At 39.0% G+C, this 14952-nt stretch overlaps 1 gene segment (V, D, J or C); it reads left to right on the forward strand.

Annotated features, from left to right (window-relative positions):
• Positions 1 to 12380: 12380 nt before the first annotated feature.
• LOC122808006 lies at positions 12381 to 14571 on the forward strand. The segment is given in 2 exon segments: positions 12381 to 12483; positions 14009 to 14571. Coding segments are annotated over 2 exon segments (414 nt in total).
• The last annotated feature ends 381 nt before the right edge of the window (positions 14572 to 14952 follow it).

The following is a 14952-nucleotide window of genomic DNA, read 5'->3' on the forward strand; positions in this document are numbered from 1 at the left end:
TTACTATATTACAAAATGTGAACATACTGGCTGCATCATACAAGTAATGTGCTATAACTGTGATCAAAATATTATAAGCAGGAGGCATACATTCAAGAATAAATGTTAACCTTAGACTAGTTAATGCATGTGTTGAAGTCAGTGACTGCCTCTTTGATGATTTTAGGCTTTTGTTTATGGAGGAATGTGTTTTATTTGTCATAGTCAGATGTTAAACTCCTTTTCCCACTGTTTGCATGTCATCACTGGATAAGCAGTAAAATATTAGAAACACTGGAGAAATGGATTAGTTTTTAGCAAAATTGTTTGACAGAAGAAAGATAAAGTTTGCTTTAAACATACATCTCGGGATGAGACTAGAGAGAGAAAAGCAGAAGATGTAGTTATAAGGCATATATCTTTTCAGTATATTAATGATGTATTGTCACATGTTTGCACAGGTTTACTGTTAATGCTAAAGGACTTACCATGGTGAAACATTAAAACAGGAAACTATGGGGACAGATGATTTGCACAAGATTCTCTCAGATTTCTGCACTGTATCCTCTATCCAGTGTTTTCTAGCTACAGCATGTTTGTTTATGTATGTTTTTATTTTATATATGTTTTATGGGGAGAGTCTTTAAGCCTTTAGATTTGTTGCTTAAAAGTTAAGTTGAGTTCCTTCCAACAGATCTGGGTCATGAGAGCTCAGCATAGACACCTGAATCAGAGTTACCTATGTAATAATACTGTAAACATGCTGTCATAAATACCCATTGTTCATCATGACTGCAGTTAATTTATTCATGCATTCATTCATTCATTTAATTGCCATGTAAGTCAATTAATTCAGCGGGACCGTTGTTGGGCATCATTTTAGGACTCAGAGGTAGTAATTTTTTTGCATTGCTATTGAACCATCTCTTTTCCTAATGGGATAGCAACTGCTTTTTCACTGCCATGTGTGTTTTGTTTGCTCATGACCAACTGGACACTTCTGTCTCTAAATTAAACTTTGGCTAAAGTGACTTCTAAAACATATATAAACTTTGACCTGTTTTCCTAATCTGATCCCTTGTGCTTACCATTATAATGCTCTAACCCAGGTTTGTCCCTGGTCAGTTTTATATGTAAGTGTTAATTCTATTAATGCTAGACAATGACACTCTACAGATCTGGTGTTGATATCAAGTGTGGCTTAGCTGGCAGCGAGTCTAATTGTGGATCAGAAGGTGATATCCTCTAGTCCACTGGTAGAACTGTGGAACTGTGTCCATTTTGGAAAAACACCAGTGCATATAAACAGATGGTTTCTATTTCTAAAATGATGTTATTACATTGACTAGGTGTTTCTTACAGTCAGTCAGTTCTGTGTACCATATGCTTCCTCCAAATATTTATAGGTTCATAGGTTCATACTAGGCTATCTGCCCTGGGGCAATTATAAGCCTAGCCCGATTCTGTATGGCTTACGCCACCCCTTGATTTGAGTATACTGTGCCCTTTTTAAGGTTTAGTTTACTGTGCCTCTGTCTAATAGTGACACGGGAGAAATCCCTGGGACAAACCTACAATCCTCCATCCACCTATCGAGATTCTTCTTGAAGAGATTCAGTGAGGTGCTGTGCCTCACATGAACTGGAATTCTATTCCAGAGTGAAGGGAGCCTCTGGGTTATAAACCTGTCCCTCCAGCAAGTTCTATTTATTTCTGTGCTGAGGTTCAAGTCCCTCGAGCGTGTGGCTCTAAGGGATTTAGACTTACTGAGGTGGAGCATGTCCATTAATTCTGGATTTGACATAGCTTTGTATGTCAGGCATAGATCACCTCGAAGTAGGCGGTATGCAACTGAGTAGAGCTGGAGTTTTTTTAACCGAGCAGCATATGGCATCTGTTTGAGACCCTTGATCCCCTTGGTGAGATACTTTTGGGGTCTCTCTAATTGCTGCAGGTGTCGGGTAAGGTACATCCCAAAAGGGGCATTGTATTCTATGATGGGCCTGATGAGGGATGAATAAAGGGGCACGATTACCTCTCTTGATCTAGATGTGAAACCTTTCGTAATGAGGTGGGCTATGCAGAAGGTCTTTCTAACCACTTTGGCAATGTGGTTTTCAAAGGAGAGATTGCTATCAACTTGGGTCCCCAGGTCCCTAATAACTTTCTCTGTACTTAATGGGTTTCCGCCTATGTGGTAATTTGTGGGCACATTGTTTTTGCCAAAGGGTATGACTATACATTTTTTGGCATTTAGCTTTAAACCATGGTGCTGGCACCAGTTATCTGTCTCTGTGAGACCTTTTTGAAGGATGTTTGTGTCAGCTGGAGAGTCGATTATGGTGCCCAGTTTGCAGTCGTCTGCAAACTTGGTGAGCCATAGTCCTCTCACGTTTGCCTGTACCTCGGAAAAGTATATACCGAACAAGAGTGGTCCCAGGACAGAACCCTGTGGGACGCCACTTGTGACCGGTTTCGAGTCTGACATGGCTCCAGCAACTCTCACTCTGTGGGTTCTGTCTTTGAGCCAGTTTGCAACCCATCTTGTGACATAGGGGCTTATATTTAAGCTGGATAGCTTATCTATGATGCCCGAGTGGCGTACTGTGTCAAATGCCTTTGCAAGGTCCAGATAGGCTCTGTGGACTACCTTCCCTTCATCTATGGCTTTGGTGACTGTTTTGAAGAAGTCAACCAGGTTCAAAAAGCAGGATCTGCCCTTGACAAAGCCGAACTGGGTAGGATCTAGTGTCTGTATGTCCCCAATGTCTTTGTTTATGAGCTCCATGATGATCCTCTCCATAGCCTTGCAGACTAAGCTAGTCAGGCTTATGGGGCAATAGTTTCCAGGGTCCGTAGAGGCTCCACCTTTGTGGAGTGGGACCACTGTTGCTGTATGCCATTCTGTGGGCACATATCCTGTAGTGAGGCTGAGATTGTATAGCTGTTTTATTTGAGGGATTAGTTCCTCTTGGAGTTCATGTAGGACGCAACCTGGGACGCCATCTGGTCCCATGGAAGCAGTGTTTTTTGCTTTGGAGAGGGCAGCCTTCACCTGAGCATCAGAGATGTTAGGCAGCCCTCTGCCAGGATAGATACTTGCTCTTTTGGGGGGGATGGGGTGGAGAAGTTTGCACTGAACCTGTCTGCCAGGATATTGGCGATATCTGTGGGTTCAGTGTATTTTTTGTCATTTAGAATCAACTCAGAACAAGTCTGGGAGTTGCATCCCAGGTTCCTAACATAACTGAAAAAAGCCTTATGATTGTCTTTGGTGTCCTGTGCAATTTTTCTCTCGAAGCTGGCCTTGGAGGATTTTATGAGGGATCGTAATTTTTTGCTAGTACTGATCAGAGATGCCTTCCCTATTAGGGATTTTGCTCTCTATCATGTAGTAGCTTCCTCCTTCTGTTGTACAGTTTATTTATGGCAGGGGTCACCAGACTGGATGCCTGCCTTTGGATGATTGGGTCTTGGTTTTGTTTGGGATAGCATGATCCATGCATTCCTGGAGATGTCCGTAGGATGCGTTTATATAGGATTCTGCAGTTTGGGCCATAGTTTCCACTGGCCCTGGGGCCTTGAAGGATTCCACTTCGGTTTTGAGAAGTGAGAAGTTCACTTTTGAGAAGTTTTTCACTGTGGTTTTCTGGGCTGGGGGTGGGGTCGGGATGTGGACATCCAGTGACATTAATTTATGCTCTGATCTTACCAATGAGGGATATACTTTTGGTGTGGAGCATAGAGTCCCCATGTTGGTAATGATCAGGTCTAGTATGTTGTCCCCTCTTGTGGGAGTGGTGACTAGTTGTTCCATAGCATTTGAGTTTATAATTTCCAGGAACCTTTGGGCTAAGGTGCTGGGGCTTGAGTAGTGCTCCCAGTCAATGTTTGGGTAGTTGAAGTCACCCAATATAATGGTGTTCGGAGAGATCTTCATGTTCTCCAATGTTTTTAGGAAAGCCGAGTGGGATTCCTGACATTGACAGGGTGGTCTGTAGGATGTTATAAACTGAAAAGCAGTCTTGCCCACTGTTAGTTGCACATGGATGGTCTCCGATACTTCGTGCAATGCCACTAACCTGGAGGTGTGGATATCCTTGATAAATATGGAAACTCCCCCTCCTTTTGTGGTTCGGTCTGGGTTTTGGGGCCAAAAAGCGTGATATGAGGTATAGCCTGGTAGTGCTGGGGTGCTCTCTGGAGCCTTGAACCAGGTTTCTGTCACTGCACAGATATCGATGTTCTCCATACTGAGGAGAGCTTCGAGTGCATGCATCTTGAGGTTAAGACTTCTGGCATTAAGCAGCATTACCCTTAGTTTTTTGTGCCCCTTCTTCTAATGAAGAGGATGCCTGTTCTGATGATTCTAATGTTTATAAAGTCAGGAGTTTATCACCCGAGGGTCCTATAACCCAGTGCTCTGATTTTCCAGCCGGTTAACCTGAAATTGTTCAGACGGAGGTTTTCTAATTTTCAGGAACTATTTCCAGACTAAGGGGTGTATTTCCTTTGAAACAGATTGATGTTCACCTAAGCTGATTAATTATTATGACTTGCTTGAACAAGAAGCCCATAATACTGCACTCATTCACCCTATTTTGCAAGCATTGGATGATGCCCTTAAAGCTGCCTTTAGAGCTCCTGATTCTGTCTCATCAGTCCCTAAACGCAGATCAACTGCAAAGAGTTTTTCTAGCTAATAAATATCTGTCTTCTTATCTTAGATCTGACCTGTCTGCCACTAATTGTATGGCTCCAGCAGTGAGAAAGCTCCTTTCCACCTCTAACCCAGTTTCTGGGGATATGGAGGGTAAGTGGTTGGACAGACAGGGTAAGACGTTTTTCTTCCTCTAGTCTAGCCTTCAGAATTCATAACTACCAGGGTTTTATGTGGAGGTTTATTTTAAATTATGCCAGTAGTTTGGGAGAATTGTCTGCTTCTCAAACCCCTGAAGGTAGATTGTATATAAAACAGGTTGTGCCTAACCTGTCTCAAGTCTCTAAGCATGCATTAAAAAGTGTGTATGACTGTGCTGATGCTATTTTACGGCTTCTGTTTCAGCAACTGTTTTGAGAAGATTTGTTTGTGTGCATAACCAATTTTTTTCAGATGAGTTAAAGTCATAAATGTTGAGTTCACCTCTAAACACAAAGGTTTTATGTGGACCTGCTCCTACCCAGGTCCTGAAATACTGTTTTGAGATTTGTTTGTGTGCATAACCAAAATTTTTCAGATGAATCAAACACAGAAATTTTGAGAACTCCTCTAGACAAAGAGATTTTATTTGGGCCTGCTGCTACTCTAGTCCTTAAAGAATGGGATGAGACAGGTAAATGAATACAGGGAGTTTCCTGGATTTTTGGGTCCCCAGATTCTTCCCTTCCAAAATCAAAGTTCAAAATAAGCAAGAGCATAGCTTAATAACAGGCAGGAGCTCAACATGAAATAGAAGGAAGTAACCAATCTCAGACCTAGAAAACAAGGAAATATTCCAAAAAAAGTCAAGCACCAGCTACTGACAATATATATGGCATACATCTTGCACGTTTGCATGGTATATGTTCACCTTACTTTGAATTGTCGTCCATTTTTATATAGGTGTTTTGTTAAAAGGTCAGCTTGTGCCAACCCTATGACCATTATACAGATGCAGAACAAGTGCACACAAGCTGCTGGCTCTTACTTGCATTACATGCTTCTTCTTGTTATACTTGTGAGCTGCCTATTACCCAGAGTAGTTTGTCATACTTCATGTGCACAACCTGATAGTAGTTATATCGAGTAGCATTAATTTAGATGTCAAAACTTATATTATTCCATGTCATTGGTGTATGTATGTGTTGCATTCCCAGCATGTTCACTAACTTTCTGTTACCTATGTTGCAGAGTGTGCTGTGTAACTTACCTCTCCTTATTGTTTATTTCCAACCTTTGTCTGTCTTGTCTTATTTCTTATATGTGTATATCTGCTGTTTTGACCTGCTCTTCTTCTTTCCCTGTCCTTTCCTTTCCTTCTATTCTCAAAAAAAAAAAAAAAAAAATGGAGCCTATTCCTGCCAAAAAAAAAATTGTCCATGCCCCTCTGAGTGTCCCTCACATTTTCCTATTCCAACACACCTCTCGTGTCCCTCTTCTTCACCACGCTGCACATCTGCTTTTCTATCTCTCTGTTTCCTTGGGTGTGTATGTTATCTGTGTTTCCCACTTATGCCCTGCACCCATTATTAGTCACTCGTAACTCTGGTGAAGTAGCCATGACTCCCTTCTGCGTTTATTAATTTTTTATTAGAAATTTTACAAATTCTGTCAGAATCCATAACTTCCAGCAGTTGCATGTTATTAGTGGATGACTTACAGAGACATCAAAAGCTGTTTCTGGGATTACTGGAAAGATTCCTGAAGATGTATATTACTTTCATATGCCATGCTGCTTGCATTGGGATAGTATAATTTCCGTCATTTTGTTAATGCACATCAAGCATTATGAGACAGTTTTCAAGAATTATGGAGTGGTTGTAACTGCTAGACAGTGCACTGTTGCACTGACATACTCTAAGTTCACTGCGGCATATTTGAATATTACAGGTTTATCTGCAACTTTTGCAATGATATCGACAAAATGTACTGAATTCCATAAATGTTACAGAATCTGCCCTGTTTATTACATTGTCAGGAAGCCATAAATATAGTGACTTGCTTGTACTGCTTTTGTAGCAGTTGCAGTTTTTTTTTCTTGGTTAAATGTTCACAGCTTGGTCAATATCTCAATAAGGGAGCATGTCAGGATGATGATTAAGATTTCATTATGAAGCTGACAGCATTACTGACACACTGGCCCTGAGAGATGGCATCTGTGTAGCATGACTGCAGAGTTATAACAGTATTATCATGTGGTGCACAGTAAAAATTTGTCATATTTTTGTAACTATGTTTCTAAGGAGTCCTGTCAGGATGATGAATACTCAAGTATCATTTTCAAGCTACTAACAGAGATAAAGCAGTGGGTATACTTACTTAAAGAAAACTGTATTTTTTTTTAAATATGAAAAATATATGTTTCATATTTCTGTAAGGACGCACAGGATGGCTGCAATATCATGTTGCAGGTTGTATGGCCCCAAGACATGATATATATGCTGCACACCTACACAACTATAAATATGATTTTTCATACTATTGTCAATTTCTCCATAGCAACACATGGCATATGTAATGATAATATGCATTCTGGAGTTCTGGGAAAATCAGCAAATGTCATTAACTTGAATTGTACTATCCTGACTGTACTGTCAAATGCAATCTTGAGTGAATGCATGTAACCTTGAAATGCACAACATCAGATAATGCTTTTATAAGCTATCCCAATATATTAATCAAAGTGCAAAAATAGTTTCTGCTATTGGCATTACTTCTTGTAAACTGTTAAAACCAGAAAGGTACACATTTTTCTTGCTGAAATATTAGTCAGGTTCATGCTAACTTTAAGTTTGCAGTAATGATTTTTATTTATTCATTCTGCATCCAACAGATAAATGTACAGCCCTCCAGCAACACAATAACATAAAAAACATAGTAATCTATTTTATGCAAGGAAATTAACCCTCCCACCTGTCACACACACACACACACACACACACACACACACACACACACACATGCACACTGCATACAGAGATATCATGCCCCTACATCCTTGATATGGTATTTATTTGTTTGTTTGTTTACATCTCTGAAGTCAAAACACCTTAATATTGGGGCTTTAGAATCCTCCCTCATTGCATAACCTCAGATTTATATTAATTTCATGAACATTAGTGGGGTGTTGGAGACTTGCCTCCTTTACATGATTGGTGCAGGGTAGCATGCCTCTTCCTAAACTGTCTCAAAATATATTTAATAAGTGCAACAGTTCTTGACCTCTTGTTTTTTTAACATTCTGGGACCTAATCTAGTGTGCTTTTGTTGTATATCTCTAATACTTTGGAATCTCATCATTTGCACTCAATGTTTCCCCATTAATAACTTTTCTGGTAAAGGTCAGTATTGGCTAGCCTTCACTTTAGTGAAAATTCATGGACCTACCTCTCAACTATCCAGATTTTCATCAAATCTCTAGATTTTTGCCTTTTATTTTTGTTCTATTCCACATAAAATTTGAGTTTTATGACAAATCATTGAGGAATATCATTAAATAATGACATACATACATTTGAGTTTCAGACTTCATATCCTTCAGAAAATGCAAGCTAATGGAAAACCTATTATTCTAACAACCTTTTAACTTTATATGAGCAATATTAAACGTTAGTTCCTGATTTTGGGCCTTTGCCCACAATTATTTTTAGCTATGTCCAGATTTCTTCTGTTTAGAGGTTGAGCGGTATGTTCATGGATAGTATATAAAATAGCTTAAGATGGACAATAAAGATACTCAGTACAGGTTAAGCCAGATAAGCAGTTCTCTGTGTTCTGGCACACTCAGGCTACTGTAAGGTGGTCAGTACATTGTCCTGCTATAGATACATTTCTAGGTTAATCTTCTTTCCGTTGTTAATACCCTTGTAATTGGAAGCATTAAGCACAGCGTTAAAACATGTGCATCAAAATTAATATTACCTTCAATGCAGCACCAGTCTACTGAGTGTAAAGGAATGCTAAAAGCACAGCTGATGTCAGCTAATGTGCATGCTTCTAAATAGCTTCAGGTGGCAAAAATCATACAGCAATCTACTGCAGTGAGATCGATCGCAATGTGCACAAGAAAGAGGTCATACAACTCATGAAATGCTGTTCATCAAAAGGTATTATCCTATTCCTCATTGTTAGGCCAGCTAAATAGTATCTGTATTTATATTCTTCATTTCAATCTTCCATATTATTTATGGATGCAGCTGCTACAAGGTACAATGGCAATACCATTGACAATGTTATGAATTTTAAATAAAACTCCTAACAACTTATGTTCCATCAATTACCATCCAGATAGTGAACATCATCTGAAAGTTATATTTCCAGAGTTAGTAATGTATCATGAATGCTGATATGGCATCTGAGTAAAACTGTTCTTTTTTTTCCTTCATCAAGATAGCAGTGTATTTAAGAAATGTTGTTAATTACTCCATCTGTACATGCATTAATAATGATTACCCATTTTGAACATGTTGCACTGCACCATTACATACATTAATTATTACCCATTTTAAACATGTTGCACTATACCATTACATACGTTAATGATTACCCATTTTGGGCATGTTGCACTGTACCATTACATACATTAATGATTACCCATTTTGGGCATGTTGCCCTGTACCATTGCATACATTAATAATGTTTACCCAGTTTGGACATGTTGCACTGTACCATTACATACGTTAGTGATGATAACCCACTTTGGACAGGTTGCACTGTATTATCTCAGCACTTACCTGGGACTTCAAGAAGAGCAGATGCTCCCAATTTTCAGGAATCATTTTCTCTTTGGAGAGGTAATAGATCCTGGTAGGGACACCAGGTACTGTACCTCTCAACTTCTTTGCTAAAGAATTCTGGGCAAAACCAAAAATAATGCCAGAATAAAGGCTCAATATAAGGAGCACTTTTTTAAATTATTATTCTGATTAACTTAAAAGTTAGTAGAATAATAGGTTTTGCATTAAATATATATATATATATATATATATATATATATATATATATATATATAGGTTTTGCATTAAATATATATATATACATATATATATATATATATATATATATATATGTATGTCACTAGACTATATATATATATATATATATATATATATATATATATATATATATATATAAAACAGTCAATTGAAATACATGACTGTTGCCATTTGTATCTTTGCTTTCCTCCCAGTCTAAAACCAAAATGATACACAGACATTTTATTTCTTTTTTTTTTTCTGGGGAGGGTTGGAATATGAAGGCAGGCAGGATTCCAAAACAGGATTTATGTATCATCTCAGACATTTGTCTTGTTAGTTTATTGTGAGCTATTGTTTTGCCATGTTCTAACAGTAAGCCTTAAACATATGCCATCCTTGAAAGAGCAACAATAACACTAATTCCTTTTCTTATTCATGAATTTTTTTCAGGCCAGCACTATATAAAAGGTTGGGAAATGCTGTAAAATGCACCTCAGAGTATCTATAAACCTTATAGCTTAATGTAGTTACTTATTGCACAGTTATTACTGTGCTATCTTGACCAGTTAAAGTGTGTTGAAAGGATGCAAGGAAAAGTAAATCTGAAGAATGACACTGATCTTTTTTCCTTACTCATAATTTTTGCTCAGATTATTATCTGGGTTAAAAGGTTGTTTAAAAAAATCAAACTGCACTCCAGGGGAGCATCTAGAGAGCCATGGCTTCTGGAAAAGAATTTGAATAATAAGGCAGAATGTGAGAAAGGGAAAATAGAAATCTGCATGGTGTAGGGAGCCCGGATGAGAGGAAAACAAGGGGGAGTGTGTAATAGTAGGCAATGGGGGTGACTTAGAGCCGTCCACCTACTGCACCAGGGCACCATTTCACTTAAGGCCATCCCTATACATTGAATTGTTGCAATGTAACCTCATTACAACTAAATGTCAGTTATTGTAAATGTCCCTGTGTGAGATGAGCCAACATGGTGTGTTACACAGGCCTATTCATGATATAAAAGCATTGTAATTACAGTTCAGTCTGTGTGTACTATTCTTAAAACTTTGCAACATAAACTAAAAGGTTGCTTAGGTTGGGGTGGCACTGACAGGGTGATACTTTGAAGTATCCAGGGGACCCCAACTTAACACTTGCTGGGGTCTTCCAAAATGTCAACAGCAGCTCTGCATGTACATTGGTACATCAGGCCTGAAAATAGGAACATTCCTCCAAAATAGGGACAGTTGAAAGGTCTGGAGACTCCTACTCAACCAATAACCTATTTTTGGGGGTAATCAAAATGGTATTCATACTGACTAAGAGAAATTTAGCCAGGACGCAGGGTAACATCCCTACTCCTTCCATTAAGTGCAGTGGGATACTTTACATCCACCTATGGTACCTCCAATTCTGGCAGATGAGTAGGGTTACCACCTGTTCCACTTTGCAAGGGACAGTCCCTCTTTGGGCAGTTGTGTTCTGACAAAAAATATTAAAAATGGCAAATGTCCTGAGATTGTAGGACATAATTATTTCCTATATTTTATGTAATAGTTGAATAAAACAGTTATTCTGTATCTAAAATACCTAAATGTTATAAGAAACAGAATAAGCAACTAAAATGCTACAAGAATAACCTTTTATTTAGGCAAAACGTTAAGTTATATCCTTTGTACTGACCGTGGGTATGTGTCGGCCTGTAAAATCTGATGTTTGTACCGAAAATGTCCCACTTTGGCCATTTGAAAAGGTGGCAACCCTATGAGACCTTAGTTTAACTTGTCATTGGAGTGCAACAACCCCTAAATATGTCCATTGGGTATAGTCAATGAATTCCGTTTTGTACTCGCAAACTCTTTATTTTTTCCCCTGAAGCCACGTGATATTTAAAAATTTGGAAAATCACTCAAGCTATTGCCCCCAGCAGTTAATGCGTGTAACATGTTCTGCGTCTCAGTCAAAAACTATTAGGAATGTTTTTTTCTTATATTTGCAATCCTCTCTGTAAGCAAGCTGCATACGTTAGATGATACAGTGGTGACATGACGAGGCCCCTGTGTTTATACTGGTGCTCAGAAAGAAATGTACTGTGTAAAGTGCAAAGAATACGTATGTCTGGCTACACGGTTGCTTCCAAGCAGCTGGTGTTCGAACACAACCCATGGTTTTCTTATCTTTCAGCAGCAATGAGAAATGTGTATTGTTTTACCAGAATATTGTTTAATTACAGCGTCTACGGTTGTGTAGTGTAAGACGGTTTACTGTTCCAGAATGCTTTCTTTCTTTATAAGACACATTTTAGTATTGTTAGGAAATATCTGACTTATGTAGATATTATCAAGTGTGTCATAAATAAATAAATAAATAAATTAATTAATTAAATAAATAAAACTTCGGAGACGGATTGCTCGATGCCTTACGTGCGCACGCGTGTGTGCGTGTAATCGCACGGTTCTTTTTGCTTCACTTTATTTAGATCACTCCCCATCCCTATCCACCCTTGTATCTGGACCACTCTGCACATGGTCCATGCACTGCTCCCTTTCGAGCGAACAAAAACATTTTAATTACTTTAAACATTTTGCATTGGAGGAGGTTGCTTATAAGGCTGTCACTGATGATCTGGGAGGTTTTATAAAACCTTAGAACGACAAATAAGGTTACCTGATGCTGAATCTCCGAAGTGTGTGTGTGTGTGTGTGTGTGTGTGTGGTGAGGGGGGAGTCACACAGAAAAGGGTGTTAATACTGCATGGGTTAGTATGCCAAAGGAGACGATCCACAATGGACCGATTTTATTGCTCTGTTTTGGGGCTTTTAATGTCGCTGCCTTGTAAGTATTCTTTGCACGGATCTTCTATAATACTAACATATATGAAACCTTAAAATTATATATTGGCCGCTCTGAAACTAAAATAAATGTAAAGGGTCTAGTCTGATGCATGACGAGTCTTTGGTACATTATATATAGCGCATGTCTTTCTGTTGTCATTACAATGGTCAGATGTTTAAACATTAAGAAACTTAACAGTCCTACTTCTACGTCTTACAGATCTGTGTCTTGGTGTTTTGGTACATGTACACCAGTGGCCACAAATTGTTGCAGTATTCACGGGCAGCCAGGTAGATCTGAACTGCTACCAGAATGACACTAGCTACGTGAGTGTGCTCTGGTTCCGCCAGCACCGAGACCGGACAATGCAGCTCATAATGCAAGCAGCTGGGGATTCCTTTACTTTCGAGAAAGACTTTCAGTCCGGATATGTTGGCACCAGACCGTCCACTAAGCAATGCTCTCTGAGGATAGAAAGGGTCAGTGTTGGAGACAGCGCACTGTACCTCTGTGCTGCGAGTGAACACAGTGGCACAGATGGAAGCTTCTTTAGAGCAAAAACGCAGTGCTTGCAGGCTGTTAGGCTCGCGTTCACATCTTTCCTTATTCGTGTCGATTACCCTTTCAGTCACACACCCCTCATATCCCTCACCCTCAGCCTTGTTTCATGAACATCTACATATTGTGACATTTTTAATTCCACCGTTTGCATTTCGGTTGAGAGTTGTGAAATTGGCACCACCTACTCTGGACAGTGCAAACACCAGGGAAACAAAGGAAAATAGAAATCGTCTTCTTTTTTAGGCACAAAGAAGATTAAACCAATTCCTACACATGGTTTTATAAAGGATAAGATCATTTCTGTGTACATGCACACACAGAACCAGTTGTTGAAAGCACCAACGCTAGCCACATTTTTTATTTTCAGTTTTATGGCCGAGTGACTGGGATTACACCCCCTCCCACAATAATATAGTCTTGCTTTTCATTGTATATTTTAATCATGGTAAACGACAGTGTTTAAAATCAAGTTGCACAAAGCTGTTTATCTATCCTTTTTTAAGAATCACTAAAAGAATATTAAACTTGTTGTGTGTGTGTGTGTGGGGGGGGGGGGTTATATCAGCTATGGTTGCCACTTAATCACCCGCTAACTTTTTACCCTTGTATTCGGAACTGTCTTGTTTTTCTTATGCAATGTGCGTTAATGTACCCTGAACCCCTGCATTTGTTGGGTATTAGCTTATATTTCTCGGATATTTAAGCTATCATTGGAAGGAGTGCTAAGAAATCGGTTTTCTTGGCAGATTCCAAGTTTTTCACGTACGTTTAACTTTTTTCAGTTTGAAAACTTTACAATAAGTTATTTTTATGCATACCCCGTTCTAATTCCAATACCCACAGCTTCTGTAGTTTCCGTTAGTTAACAGTAGAAAACTCCAAACTGTGTTTATTCCGTGCATTCGGATATGTCACATGAGTGTACTAATGTACTTATTGGTATTTTTACTTTTTTTCTGCACAGGTTTCTGTTCAGGCACCTTAATATCGCAGTGGCCCAGTACCTTAGCCATCAGGAAAGGGGAACCAGTAAAGCTAACCTGTTACCAGAACAATTCCAATCTTAACAACATGTGGTGGTACATCCAAGACCGAAGTGGTGCTGGTGGGCTAAAACTGATAGCTGTTGTCTATACTCAGATGGATGCTAATTATGAGAAAGATATCGAGAAAGATCGATTTGAGATTACTAGACCTGATGATAAAATCAGTTATCTGATGATGAAGACAACCAAAATTAAAGCTGCAGCTTTCTATGTCTGTGCTGCTGGAAATCACAGTGATGAAGAACAGTGTCGAGATAAAGCAAACACCACACTGCAGTTGTAACCGCCTTGTTATTCTAACAACTTCCCAAGTTTATAAGAACAATATTTAAAATCCGTCCCTGATTTTTGACATAGATTCCCTTCTCCTTATGTGTGCGCGTACGCACGCGCGTCCTTGTCATTTGTCCTTACAATGTCTGTAATTAGGGATAGGCATAGCTCTCAACCTCCCATTCCATGTGTAACACCACCTCTCATAATGCAGAACAGATAAGAAAAATATGGAATGTTTACTTCTTTTAACTAGAACATGATTAAACTTCATACTTAACTAAAAGGTTTTCTAATTGTCATTGACTTCAACTGCCAACTATAGATTAGAGTAATTATACTTCTAACATTCAGAATGCACAGACTTTTTTAGATTTGGTGAGTGACAATTCCCTGGAAACATTGTCCTTAACCCCATATGGATGGAAATATCCCAGATCTAGTTCTTAAAAGCTCCACACTGGCCTGCTGTCTGTTATGGCTGGTTCCTCATTTGTTCAGTCTGATCACCATATGAGGAACCAGCCACACTGGCCTGCTGTCTGTTATGGCTGGTTCCTCATTTGTTCAGTCTGATCACCATCTTATT

The sequence above is a fragment of the Protopterus annectens genome, chromosome 8.part0, assembly GCF_019279795.1.
Source record: "Protopterus annectens isolate FY-2018-M chromosome 8.part0, PAN1.0, whole genome shotgun sequence".
Lineage (NCBI taxonomy): Eukaryota > Metazoa > Chordata > Ceratodontiformes > Protopteridae > Protopterus > Protopterus annectens.